The sequence below is a fragment of the Trachurus japonicus genome, unplaced genomic scaffold, assembly GCF_045865225.1.
Source record: "Trachurus japonicus isolate A0001 unplaced genomic scaffold, Traja_1.0 AP030075.1".
In the NCBI taxonomy this organism is placed as follows: domain Eukaryota; kingdom Metazoa; phylum Chordata; class Actinopteri; order Carangiformes; family Carangidae; genus Trachurus; species Trachurus japonicus.
Window position 1 is genome coordinate 21,405 of NW_028220208.1, and position 13,144 is coordinate 34,548.

Sequence of the window (13,144 nt, forward strand, 5' to 3'; positions counted from 1 at the left end):
TATTGAATGAAACTCTGAATATATTGAATGAAACTCTGAATATATCGAATTAAACTCTGAATATATTGAATGAAACTCTGAATAAATGGAATGAACTCTGAATATATTGAATGAAACTCTGAATATATTGAATGAAACTCTGAATATATTGAGTTAAACTCTGAATATATTGAATGAAACTTGACTGACGTCATCAAGGCATTAGCCTATTAGGCTACATAAACTGACACCCACTATTGAATTGAAACTTTTATTTTATTTGTGAAATTGCTAAAGCTAAGATTTAACCATAGGCTGTTTGTGTGTCTAGCAGTGAGAGAAGGACACAGTCCGGTTGTGGCGCCGGGGTGTCGGTGTGACGGTGTAACTAGCTGCCAAGCGCTCATGAGCTCACAAGCTCTTGGCAAAGCGGTTAGCATCGTCACTGCCGTGCAGGAGACCAGGGTTCGAACCCCACCTGGGGCGGTCCGTACCGAGAAACACAACGCAGAGAGAAACACAACGCAGAGAGAAACACAACGCAGAGGGCCAGATTGACATCAGCTACATTGGCGCCATAACATAGAGTTTCATTCAATATATTCAGAGTTTCATTCCATATATTCAGAGTTTCATTCAATATATTCAGAGATTCATTCATTCAATATATTCAGAGTTTTATTCCATATATTCATAGTTTCATTCAATATATTCAGAGTTTCATTCCATATATTCAGTTTCATTCCATTTATTCAGAGTTTCATTCAATATATTCATAGTTTTATTCAATATATTCAAGGTTAACTCAATATATTCAGTTTCATTCCATATATTCAGAGTTCATTCAATATATTCAGAGTTTCATTCCATATATTCAGAGTTTCATTCCATATATTCAGAGATTCATTCAATATAATCAGTTTCATTCAATATATTCAGAGTTTCATTCCATACATTCAGAGATTCATTCCATATATTCAGAGTTTCATTCAATATATTCATAATTTCATTCAATATATTCAGAGATTCATTCAATATATTCATAGTTTCATTCAATATACTCAGAGTTTCATTCCATACATTCAGAGATTCATTCCATATATTCAGAGTTTAATTCAGAGTTTCATTCAATATATTCAAGGTTAACTCAATATATTCAGAGTTTCATTCGATATATTCATAGTTTCATTCAATATATTCAGAGTTTCATTCAATACTTTCAATCACTAATTAATTCAATCATTTGTTCAGTCGACTCTAACAACAAAGTGTCGGAGAACGACAAAGAAACATCTCTGTGTCTATTATTATTATTATTATATTCAGAGTGTGTGTTCTTCCAGTGCAGCAGTAAGTACATGTTGTATTAGCTGTTTGAGTGTGTGTGTGTGTGTGTGTGTGTGTGTGTGTGTGTGTGTGTGTCTTCACCTTGTGTTGCTGCAGTCTGTTGTCGTCCGTCTTGTCGTCCATTCGGCTCAGAGAGATCCCAGTGCTGGAGAGAGTCGACACTGCACTGGACAAAGTGCTGGATCTGAGGGTCACACACACACACACACACACACACACACACACACACACACACACACACACACACACACACACACACGTTTGTACTGTATTGTTTATCTATTGTGTTACTTTATAGTCCTTTGTAACACAACGTAGTTTTGTATCAACACAAAGAGAAGAACACAGAACAACACTTTGTCCATCCCTTGATTTACACTTCGATATTCAATTCCTTTAAATCCTGAGCAGTTTCCACCAGATGATGAAGCTGAGACAGCCCCCCCCCCCCCTCTCTGAGACAGCCCCCCCCCCTGTAACACATCTTCAGGTTTAAACTGAATGTATTGTATATGTATATGTATATGTATATGTATACGTATTGTATATGTATATGTATACGTAGTAGTACTATCTGTGTGATGCGTACCTGCTGGCTGCAGACAGCTCCTTGAGCTTCCTCCCGTCCAGAGAGGCTTATATGTATTAGGGCTGCCACAAACGATCATTTTGATAGTCGACTAGTCACAGACTATTTTTTTCGATTAGTCGACTAATCGGATCATACGTAAATTGAATGTAAAACATACAGCTTATCGCACCAGCATGCAGCTGCTCTTATATACTGTAACCATCACTAGCTTTCAGCTTGAAGTGTTTAAGGTATATGCTAACTAAAAATAGAGACAATTTAGATGATAGTTCATTAAACTTTTAATGAAATATGCAGCTTTAACTGTAGCATAAAGTGCAAAGAGCTGAGTAAAATAAGGATAAGGCACTGGCCTAAACAACACCAAAATAAATTAAGTTTTTTAGGTTTTTCTTTCCTTCATTTGTCTCTGGCATCAAACATATATGAATAAAATGAGGTAGACACCTGAAACTAAGGAATTATTCACAATAAAATGTTTTGGTCTCACTCAAATATAACAAAAGTAGCCTACATTTTGTGCTCAGTGTAAATAATAGTCGTTCTGTTAAAAAAAAAAATCGAATAGTTTGAGACAATCGTCTACACCGGTGCCGCTTGATGACGGACAAGAGAGGTAGAGAGAGAAAAGAGAGAGAACACCACGTAGTCGTGACTAGTCGACTAATCGTGGCAGCCCTAATATGTATACGTGTATATGTATATGTATATGTATATGTATACGTGTATATGTATATGTATATGTATATGTATACGTGTATATGTATATGTAGTAGTATCTGTACCTGCTGGCTGCAGACAGCTCCTTGAGCTTCCTCCCGTCCAGAGAGGCGAGGTGCTGCTCCAGAGCCTCCAGGAGGGAGCTGGGGGCCTGTGGGGGGGCGAGGAGGGAAATGAGAACATGGTCCTCTCGTCTCCCCTCACTTCACTTCATCTCACACAGTTTGTAAATGCGAACACACAAAGCAGCAGCAACATGACGACGTCACCTTCAGACTCATCCTCTCTCTGGACCGGCCGCCGCTTTCTGTTCTGGTTTGTTTTGCATTTGGTTTCATCGGGTTTGGTCGACCAGCATGCAACTCTGCACACACCAGCCCCAGAGCATGCAAGCCAGTCCACAGCAGGACCGAGAGGTCACAGGTCAAAGGTCAGGGCAGACCGCGGGGCTCCAGAGGAGTGACACAGCAACACACACACACCTCTGAGCCGTCCGATGAGCCCATGCAGACACCAGCAGTGCACGGACGCTCTCATAACACACACGTTTACACATAAAGAAAATCACAATCCAACTATTAAAGAGTTAACCCGTGGATTCCACTTTAGGTTAAAAGTCGTCTGATTTAGTTTGGTGGTTAAGCAGCGACTAAAGATCCGTCACTTTTCCCTACTGGAAGCCAAGGACGTTAACTCTGTGAAATGGAAACGTCTGGTGAAAAACCCGGTATGCACATCGAGCAGCTGGCCAGCACTCTTCTCTGGGAAACAAAAAGGGATGGATGGGTTCGTTTTGACAACATGTGATACCACGGTTTTCACCCAGAGCCTCACATTTCAGCGCCAGAGACCACGGTGCAAACACAACAAGCAAAGAAAAGATTTCTCATATACTTATTTTAAGGGGAAAGAGAGTAAAATGCGAATTCTGGATATCCTTCTTCAGAGAAATCTAGAATATGCTAAAAGTTTAAAAGTAAAACAGACACATATCTAGAGCTCAGTATAGGCATGGGGCACTATGTGGTTGAATAAGGGCATATAAGGTCTTCATAAGTACTACACACATGATCTTCTTCATCATTCGTCAGCTCTTCTACCCCTTTTACATGCTTAGTGATATTGCAAACATCCAATTATGCTTCCACCAAAAAGAAGACTCGATGCGTCTGAAGCCTGTAGCATGATGTGCAGTACTTATGATGGCATTATGTACACCTATCCAAGTCATATTAGCAGAAACCTACTTAGTAGAAACCATTCGCTGCTCTCCCCACAGCTGATGCAAAGGGACGTTGTCTTTTCAGGAGAATGATTTGAACACTGCTTATAATAAAGGGCAGAACACCTACTTCATGAGGCTGTGCTGACTTATTAGTACCATAAGTCTTTGAATCAAGAGACAAGCTTTGATATTGGGGGTAAAATTCAGACAGATGCTGAAGAAGCCCTGGTAATGGACATTTAAAATAGAAATGTGCAAAAAAAGAGAGGCTATAAAAAGCTTTAGTTGGCTGCAGAAATGCTGCTTTCAGAATTCTTCCAGAGTCTTACCTCAGAGTAAAATTTGCTCTGCAAAGATTCAGATAGGAGAAAAAAATTAAATTCCTGCACTAATGTTTATGTCTTCATTATTATAGTTTCCTCTCTATTCTAGATTCTGTTCAGACAGAAAAGGAGACAAAGCGAAGGAGTTAAGGAGAGTGAAGAGGAGGAGGACGCGGCAGGTCTGTAGGGTGAGTAGGGAACGGGAGCTTTTAGAATGAAGCATTATGGGATTGACTTGACGGTTTATAAACTGGTTGACTGACTGTTGATTGACTGATTGAGATGAGATGTAGACTGACCTGTGTGAGATCGGGGCTGTCGCCCTGATCTATCCCAACTCGCTGTGTCACAAAAAAGGAGGGAGGGGTGGGGGAGGGAGGAGGGAGGCAAAATAAAAATAAACCCAATGTAATAATAAAACAAGGAGAAAAACCAAAAAACCCAACAGACCACAGAGTAAAAAAAGGGAAGAGGTGTGTGAAGGAGAAAGAAGAGGAGGAAGAGGAGGAGGAGGAGGGAGAAAGAAGAATCAAACCCAAGCATTCATTACTTCATGCAGTGACTGGAAAAGAAAACAAAGAAAAGACAACAGAGGAGGAGGGAGGAGGGACATGCACACACACACACAAACACCTATATATACAGTATATGTACGCACACACACACTTATAAGTACACACACACACACACACACACACACTGAGATCTGGAGACTGGATTGAAATGAAATGCTGAGGGCAAAGGGCAAAGGTCAAAGGGCAACAACAGGTCACATGACTGAGCCAGGTACAAACATCCAAAAGGAAGAAACACTCAACTAATGTTGACTTTGAACACAACGAGGAGGGAGGGACACAATGACACACAAACACACAAACACACATTTTGTTAGACAGGTAAATGAATGGGTCTTTAAAGTCAACGTTAGTCTCTGGTTTTTTTTCTTTTCTTTTTTCTTTTCTTTGGATGGAGATCCCCAAACCTTCTTCCAAATGGGAGCGAAACCAAGCAGTGAGAAAGCCTTTGAAGATGGCGCAGTGGATAAAGTGTTGATATTCACTGTGAAGCCTCGTTTACTGGATAACAGCCATTAGAAAGAAAATACCACTTCTTCAAGAAAAGGGAGGAAATAAAGCATAAGACAGAGACAGAGATAGAGGAGAGGAGCTTGCTGTGGCATGCAGTGCAGGCAGGTGAACAGGCAGCACCAGGTTCTACACCGGGTCCAACCGGACCCAACTGGACCCAACCGGACCCAACCGGGTCCAACTGGACCCAACCGGACCCAATCGGGTCCAACCGGACCCAACCGGACCCAACCGGACCCAACCAGAGTCAACTGGACCCAACTGGACCCAACCGGACCCAACCGGACCCAACCGGACCCAACCGGAGTCAACTGGACCCAACTGGACCCAACTGAACCCAACCGGACCCAACCGGACCCAACTGGACCCAACTGGACCCAACCGGACCCAACTGGACCCAACTGGACCCAACCGGACCGCTCTACACCAGAGACTTGAACCCCCTCCCCAGGTCAGGGATGAAGAGACAGAAACAGGAGGAAAATCTAGATGCAGAAAGAACTTGGAAGGTTAAGGAGAAGAACCGGCCGGATGCTGGTCTACGGTCAGTTCCAGGTTCTAGGGGGGCGACCGTAGACCAGGGCTGTGTCCGAAATCCCCCCCTACTCACTATATAGTGACCAGTTGTTGTAGTGGTGTCCGAATGTTTAGTGATTATTAATGTTCACTATATAGTGACTGAATCTATCCAACAATTCACCGCCAAATGTAGTGAACATCCCATGGTCACTAACCGGAGCAAGATATCCCATCATGCATCCAGTAGTGACCGGTGTAGCTACCAAATAAATGAAGTAGTGACCGGTGTAGCTACCAAATAAATGCAGTAGTGACCGGTGTAGCTACCAAATAAATGCAGTAGTGACCGGTGTAGCTACCAAATAAATGCAGTAGTGACCGGTGTAGCTACCAAATAAATGAAGTAGTGACCGGTGTAGCTACCAAATAAATGAAGTAGTGACCGGTGTAGCTACCAAATAAATGCAGTAGTGACCGGTGTAGCTACCAAATAAATGCAGTAGTGACCGGTGTAGCTACCGAATAAATGCAGTAGTGACCGTGTAGCTAGTAAATGAAGTAGTGAACGGTGTAGCTACCGAATAAATGCAGTAGCGACCGGTGTAGCTACCGAATAAATGCAGTAGTGACCGGTGTAGCTACCGAATAAATGCAGTAGTGACCGGTGTAGCTACCGAATAAATGCAGTAGTGACCGGTGTAGCTACCGAATAAATGCAGTAGTGACCGGTGTAGCTACCGAATAAATGCAGTAGTGACCGGTGTAGCTACCGAATAAATGCAGTAGTGACCGGTGTAGCTACCGAATAAATGCAGTAGTGACCGGTGTAGCTACCGAATAAATGCAGTAGTGACCGGTGTAGCTACCGAATAAATGAAGTAGTGACCGGTGTAGCTACCTAATAAATGCAGTAGTGACCGGTGTAGCTACCAAATAAATGCAGTAGTGACCGGTGTGGCTACCAAATAAATGCAGTAGTGACCGGTGTGGCTACCAAATAAATGAAGTAGTGACCGGTGTAGCTACCAAATAAATGCAGTAGTGACCGGTGTAGCTACCAAATAAATGAAGTAGTGACCGGTGTAGCTACCAAATAAATGAAGTAGTGACCGGTGTAGCTACCAAATAAATGCAGTAGTGACCGGTGTAGCTACCAAATAAATGCAGTAGTGCAGCAGCCTCAATAAATGTGTCCAGCTGCCAGAGTTGTCCGGTTGCAGCTTCCACAGACTCCCACAACAAACGTCGGAGCAAATTTCCTAACAAGCGTTATAAACTGACCACAGACTCTGGATAGCGAGGCTAATTTCTGTTAGCCCGTCTATGGTGTTTTACATTATACGTTAGCATTAAGCTAGTGGACTTTATGCTTAGTTGTGACTGGCTGTGTGTGTTTTTTTGTTTTTTTTTAAAGTATATTTTTCGGCTTTTTGCCTTTATTTGATAGTGATGACAGTAGAGATAGACAGGAAATGGGGAGGCAGAGAGAGGGGGAATGACACGCAGGAAAGGTTTGCCCGACGCGGGATTCGAACCGGGGACGCCTGCGGCGAGGACTGTAGCCTCTACATGGGGCGGCCGCTCTACCCACTGCGCCACGCACCGCCCCTGGCTGTGTGTGTTTTGAACGTTGTTTCAAACTATGTGGGTTTGATTGAACATCTTTGATGCTTAAATATATATATTACCGCTTAATATATTGCTTTACTCCTCTTTTTATGTTGGTACCTATACACCCGTAGGTCTATGCTACACCGGCCGTTACCATGGTTGTATCCATGGTAACTACACCGGCCGTTACGATCGCGGTCGGAACGTTTCAATTACGCGACGTAATACGTCATTAACTGTGCGGCGGAGTCGTGTCCGAAAGTGTTTTTTTATTTGACCACTGAGTCCACTATATAGTCACTATATTGAATTCACTATATAGTGAGTAGGGAGGAGGGAATGAGGGAATGAGGGAGGGGTTTCGGACACAACCCAGATCTACGGTCAGTTCCAGGCTGGAGGAGGTCTGGAGGAGTCGACCGTAGACCAGATCCTGGTCCAGACGTCTGGAGCAACTCTCAACAGGTTCAGGTGAAGCTTTGCTGCCGGTTCAGTTAGAAAACCATTAAAAGTTTCTGTATAAAACTAGAGAACAAGAGGAGCTGTTGAGTTTTGCTCCAGACGGATCAAAGCCACCCTCTCCTGTGGCGTTTAACGGAGTGGCGTTTAACGGAGTCTCCTCCGAGGACGAGGACGAGGACGAGGACCAGCAGGACGGACAGACATTACCTCTGCAACTTTGAGGAACTCGGACAGTTTGGTCATTCTGTTGAGGAACGTCTTGTAGATCTCCAACGCTTCTTTACACTGGTTCTTCTTCATGTCAAAGTATTTCTCTGTGTATCAGAAGATCACAATCAACACAAGAGCATCACTACCCCCCCCCCTCAGTTCATCCAGTGGAAGATGAAATGATCTCCTAAAGACATCAAGTTAAACATGAAACACTCTTCTTCAATATTTTCATCAACATCAGTGTATTATTTTAGTTTTCTACAGTTTCAGAGTGAAAAAGGGAAACAAAGCAGCAGCAGCAACAGAATGGGAAACCCAGGAGACTTGAGCTCTCAGAGAACTTTGACCAAGGAATCAGACAAGAGATTTACTATTTACACACTGGGAGAGTTTACAAGGGGGGGGGGTGGGGGGGCTACTAGCTACTAACTATGCAGGGGGGGCAGACCTTTGCTGAGGGACCTTTTCCTTTTCTGGCAGTTTGAACATGGAAAAGATGGAAATAAAAACTAAATGATATAGTTTAAAATGTAAAGTGAATGTATCGTCTGTAACTTTATGTCTTTTGGATCATTTCATCTTCCACTGGATGAACTGTTCACATTAACAGACATTTGCAAGACAGTCTGGCTGCAGACCTGCACTGTGAGGCCAGCTCCACTGTGGGGGCGGAAGTTGATTCAAAGCTCGTATTTTTCGTTCCCCATGTAAATAAATACACTTTACATTACACTACACCCATACATCTATACTTTCTGAAACGGACCCCTGATGTCAAGCTTATCCCATAGACATACCTAAATACGGTAATATATCCCTAGAGTGCCTTTAGAGGCTAAAGTTAACCTAGTTAGGGCTAGCCACCGTTAGCCTAACCAAAATAACAATGCTAAAAACTACCCAAAAGTCCAAAACTCGATTCTTTCAAATGAATATAACTTGACAGGGCTATACTGTAGGACGTATTCTATTTCTTCATATGACAAAAAGTTGTCACTTGACTTTTACTCAACTCGTAGTTTCCACACTTCACAAATACGTGCTTCCGGTTTATTCGCTTTTATTTTGAAAAGCTTCAAATCAGCTTCCGTCCCCACAGTGGAGGTCCCCTCTCGACATTTGGACGGGGTTTTGCATGACACTGTATTTATTCACAAAAAATATGGAAACACAGGTTGAAGTTTGTTGATCTGCTGCGACTTATCAAATAGAGATGTAAAATGATCAAACGTGTTTAGTATTGGTTCATCCTGATAGGCCGGCCCCTCCAGTGATGAAATAGTTCATAGACTCCAAGTCACTGTATGAATCCAGATAATTAAGTAATGAATCATTTAATGAACTTCACAGCTGTTCCTCCTCACTGGCTCCATAATGAAATAATGAATGTTCTTTATGGTCTGTAATTGAACTCTGAGAGATAGTGGAAGTAAAAATTGATTTCCCCATAAAGAAGGATTGAGATGAACTTACCCAGCATGTTGATGACGCCCTCGTTGTACGCAGCAAACAGCCGGATGGAGTCTTTGAAGAGCAGCATGAACGCCGTGTTGATCACGCCATTGGTCAGCTCGTTGGAGTTCGGCTGGAGGGGCAATGACACATGGTTAGATCCAGATGTTTAGATCCAGATGTTTAGGTTAGATCCAGATGTTTAGGTTAGACCCAGATGTTTAGATCCAGATGTTTAGGTTAGAACCAGATGTTTAGGTTAGATCCAGATGTTTAGGGTTAGACCCACATGTTTAGGTTAGACCCACGTGTTTAGGTTAGATCCAGATGTTTAGGGTTAGACCCACATGTTTAGGTTAGACCAAGATGTTTAGATCCCCATGTTTAGGTTAGACCAAGATGTTTAGATCTCCAGATGTTTAGATTGGACCCAGATGTTTAGGTTAGACCCAGATGTTTAGGTTGGACCCAGATGTTTAGGTTAGACCCAGATGTTTAGGTTGGACCCAGATGTTTAGGTTAGACCCAGATGTTTAGGTTAGACCCTGATGTTTAGGTTAGATCCAGATGTTTAGGTTAGATCCACATGTTTAGGTTAGACCCAGATGTTTAGGTTGGACCCAGATGTTTAGGTTGGACCCAGATGTTTAGGTTGGCTGTGACGGGCTTGACCCCATGTTTTTAAAAGCTGCTGCTTCTGTCATTGCTGTCCCCATCTCACGGCTTTTCAACATGTCTCTGGAACTGTCCATCTTTCCCTCAGACTCTAAATCTGCTCTTGTCTTCCCCCTCTTCAAAGGCTTCAGCTCTGATCCCAACTGTTATAGGCCTATTTCCATCCTGCCGTAACCCTAACCCTGGCCAAGGTCTTAGAGAAACTGGTTCATAACCAGCTCAGCTTTTTAACCTCCAACAACATCCTGTCCAACCTCCAGTCTGGGTTCCAGCCAGGCCACGGGTGCACCACAGCTACGCTGAAGGTCTTGGATGATATTGTTTCCTATCTGGACTCCAAGCAGACCTGCATCGCTGCCTTCATTGACCTCTCTAAGGCCTTTGACTCCGTCATCCACACCATCCTCCTACAGAGGCTCTCCAGCATCGGTCTGTCACCACACTCCTGCAACTGGTTCGGCAGCTACCTAAACCACCGAGTCCAGCAAGTCAAATCTGAAAACATCAAATCAGCTCCTCTCACCATCACCAAAGGGGTGCCAGGGGGTTCTATTCTAGGCCCAACACTATTCTCCATCTACATTAATGACATAACCAGGAATGCCGGCAACGCCAAGATCCACCTCTACGCTGATGACACCATCCTCTACTTCTCCCCACGCTGCTGCGGCCACTCTACAACACAGTCTCACTTCTGTTGAACAGCATTTCCATAGCCTTCATCTTCTCCTCAACACCAAAAAAACCAAATGCGTCATATTTGACCGGAAACACGCTCCCACCTCTGTCCCAGAAATTCTCTGTGCCGACGGCTCTGAACTAGAGTTTGTGTCCTGTTACAAATACCTTGGCCTCTGTTTGGATTCGTCCCTCTCCTTCACCACCCACATCAAACACCTACAGTCTAAAGTCAAAGCTCGTCTGAGCTTCCTTTATCGGAACAAGGCCTCCTTCACCCGTGCAGCCAAACATACACTCGTCAAAATGACCATCCTGCCCATATTCGACTATGGCGACTCCATCTACAGAACGGCACCTCACTCCACTCTCAGTAAACTGGACCCACTCCACCATTCTGCCATCCGTTTTGCCACCGGGGCTCCATTCACCACTCACCACTGAGACCTTTATAACCTGGTAGACTGGACTTCCCTTCACACCAGACGGCTGCATCACTGGTTTCTGCTCATTTAAAAAACCATTCTTGGCATTTCACCTCTCTACCTCTCTTCTCTTCTGCACCTCTCTCACCCTGCCCGCAATCTAAGGTCCAGTGCTTTCATCAACCTCTCCATCCCCAAAGTCCGCACCGTCTTCGGACGCAGTGCCTTCCGGCTCGCTGCAGCCTTCGACTGGAACACCCTACAAAACTCATGAACTGTTTTATTGTATTGTATTGTATTGTATTGTATTGTATTGTATTTTTCTAAGTGTAATTTATATAACCTTGTTTTCACTTTTAGCACTCCCCTCCCCCTTCCCCTTAAAGAGCTTCTAGCTCTTTTCAAGCTGCACTTAAAATAAGAATTTTGTTCTTAATTTGCTTGCCTGGGTAAATAAAGGTTAAAAAAAAAGAAAAAAAAAGGTTAGACCCAGATGTTTTAGTTTAGATCCAGATGTTTAGGTTAGATCCAGATGTTTAGATTAGACCCAGATGTTTAGGGTAGACCCAGATGTTTAGGGTAGATCCAGATGTTTAGGTTAGACCCAGATGTTTAGGGTAGACCCAGATGTTTAGGGTAGATCCAGATGTTTAGGGTAGATCCAGATGTTTAGGTTAGACCCAGATGTTTAGGTTAAACCCAGATGTTTAGGTTAGACCCAGATGTTTAGGTTAGACCCAGATGTTTAGGTTAGACCCAGATGTTTAGGTTAGATCCAGATGTTTCAGACCAGAGCAGTAAGGTGTTTACCTGGAAGTCCAGCAGTGCGTCCAGCTGCGTCTGAATAACAGGAAGAGTCTTGATCAACTTCTCTATGTTCATGGTGCGCATCACACCGTCGGCCCTGGAGACACACACACACACACACACACACACACACACACATGTTTGTAATGTTTAATTACACGAGTGTCCATAAATAATCACAATCAATCACAAAATCAAGGGTACACGTTTCATTTGTTTAAAATAAAACTTGTTTTACATTGATGTTTGTTTTTCAAAGGTTTAATTATAAAACATGTGACGTCATTAAAGTAACTAAAAACACAAAACCACATGTTATTATCATGTAAACACTGTAATAAACACAGGCTCATGGTGTGTGTGTGTGTTACCCTCTCTTCATCTTGGTGAAGTCCACTGCTGCTAGTCTGTAGGACATGGCTTTTTCATTCAGGTAGCGGCTGTAGCGTCTGATGAACGTGGACATGTTGTACCCTGAGGGGGGCAGGAGGGACGGGGGGGGGGGGCAGTTAGACACTGATCACTTTGTCCTATTTTCATAATCCATAATCCTTTTCATATGAAGTGTACTAACGTCTTTATCAGCAATCTGCTTCCCCGACCCGGCACGGCCCTACCTTAAGATTTATTATGTCTCATTTTCATTTCTCCCCTTTGAAAACATTTAATTACAAAGTCACTGAGTTGTTTTCAGCAGCTTGTAACAAACAAAGAGAGTGTTTGTGTGTCGGCCTCTGGAAGTGGCTCATTGATGCTGTTACAGAGTTTATATGAAGTCATTCTGTTCTACGTACAGCAGCTGAGCTCACAAACAGACAACCGGTGTTAAATGTGTTAGAGTTAAACCACCTTGTAGTGTGTTATGGTTAAACTACCTTGTAGTGTGTTAGAGTTAAACTACCTTGTAGTGTATTAGAGTTAAACTACCTTGTAGTGTGTTATGGTTAAACTACCTTGTAGTGTGTTAGAGTTAAACTACCTTGTAGTGTATTAGAGTTAAACTAGCTTGTAGTGTGTTAGGGGTAGAT

At 43.1% G+C, this 13,144-nt stretch overlaps 1 protein-coding gene across 1 annotated transcript in view; it reads right to left on the reverse strand.

Moving 5' to 3' along the window:
- Positions 1–13,144, reverse strand: part of LOC146960721 (phosphatidylinositol-binding clathrin assembly protein-like) — a 36,128-nt gene that overhangs the window by 7,809 nt on the left and 15,175 nt on the right. The window contains exons 4-10 of the mRNA XM_085772121.1: positions 12,488–12,590; positions 12,120–12,213; positions 9,553–9,664; positions 8,074–8,180; positions 4,486–4,527; positions 2,704–2,789; positions 1,408–1,510 (exon numbers count right to left, since the gene is read on the reverse strand). Of these exons, the coding sequence (XP_085628247.1) occupies positions 1,408–1,510; positions 2,704–2,789; positions 4,486–4,527; positions 8,074–8,180; positions 9,553–9,664; positions 12,120–12,213; positions 12,488–12,590 (647 nt within the window). The remainder of the gene's footprint in view (positions 1–1,407; positions 1,511–2,703; positions 2,790–4,485; positions 4,528–8,073; positions 8,181–9,552; positions 9,665–12,119; positions 12,214–12,487; positions 12,591–13,144) is intronic.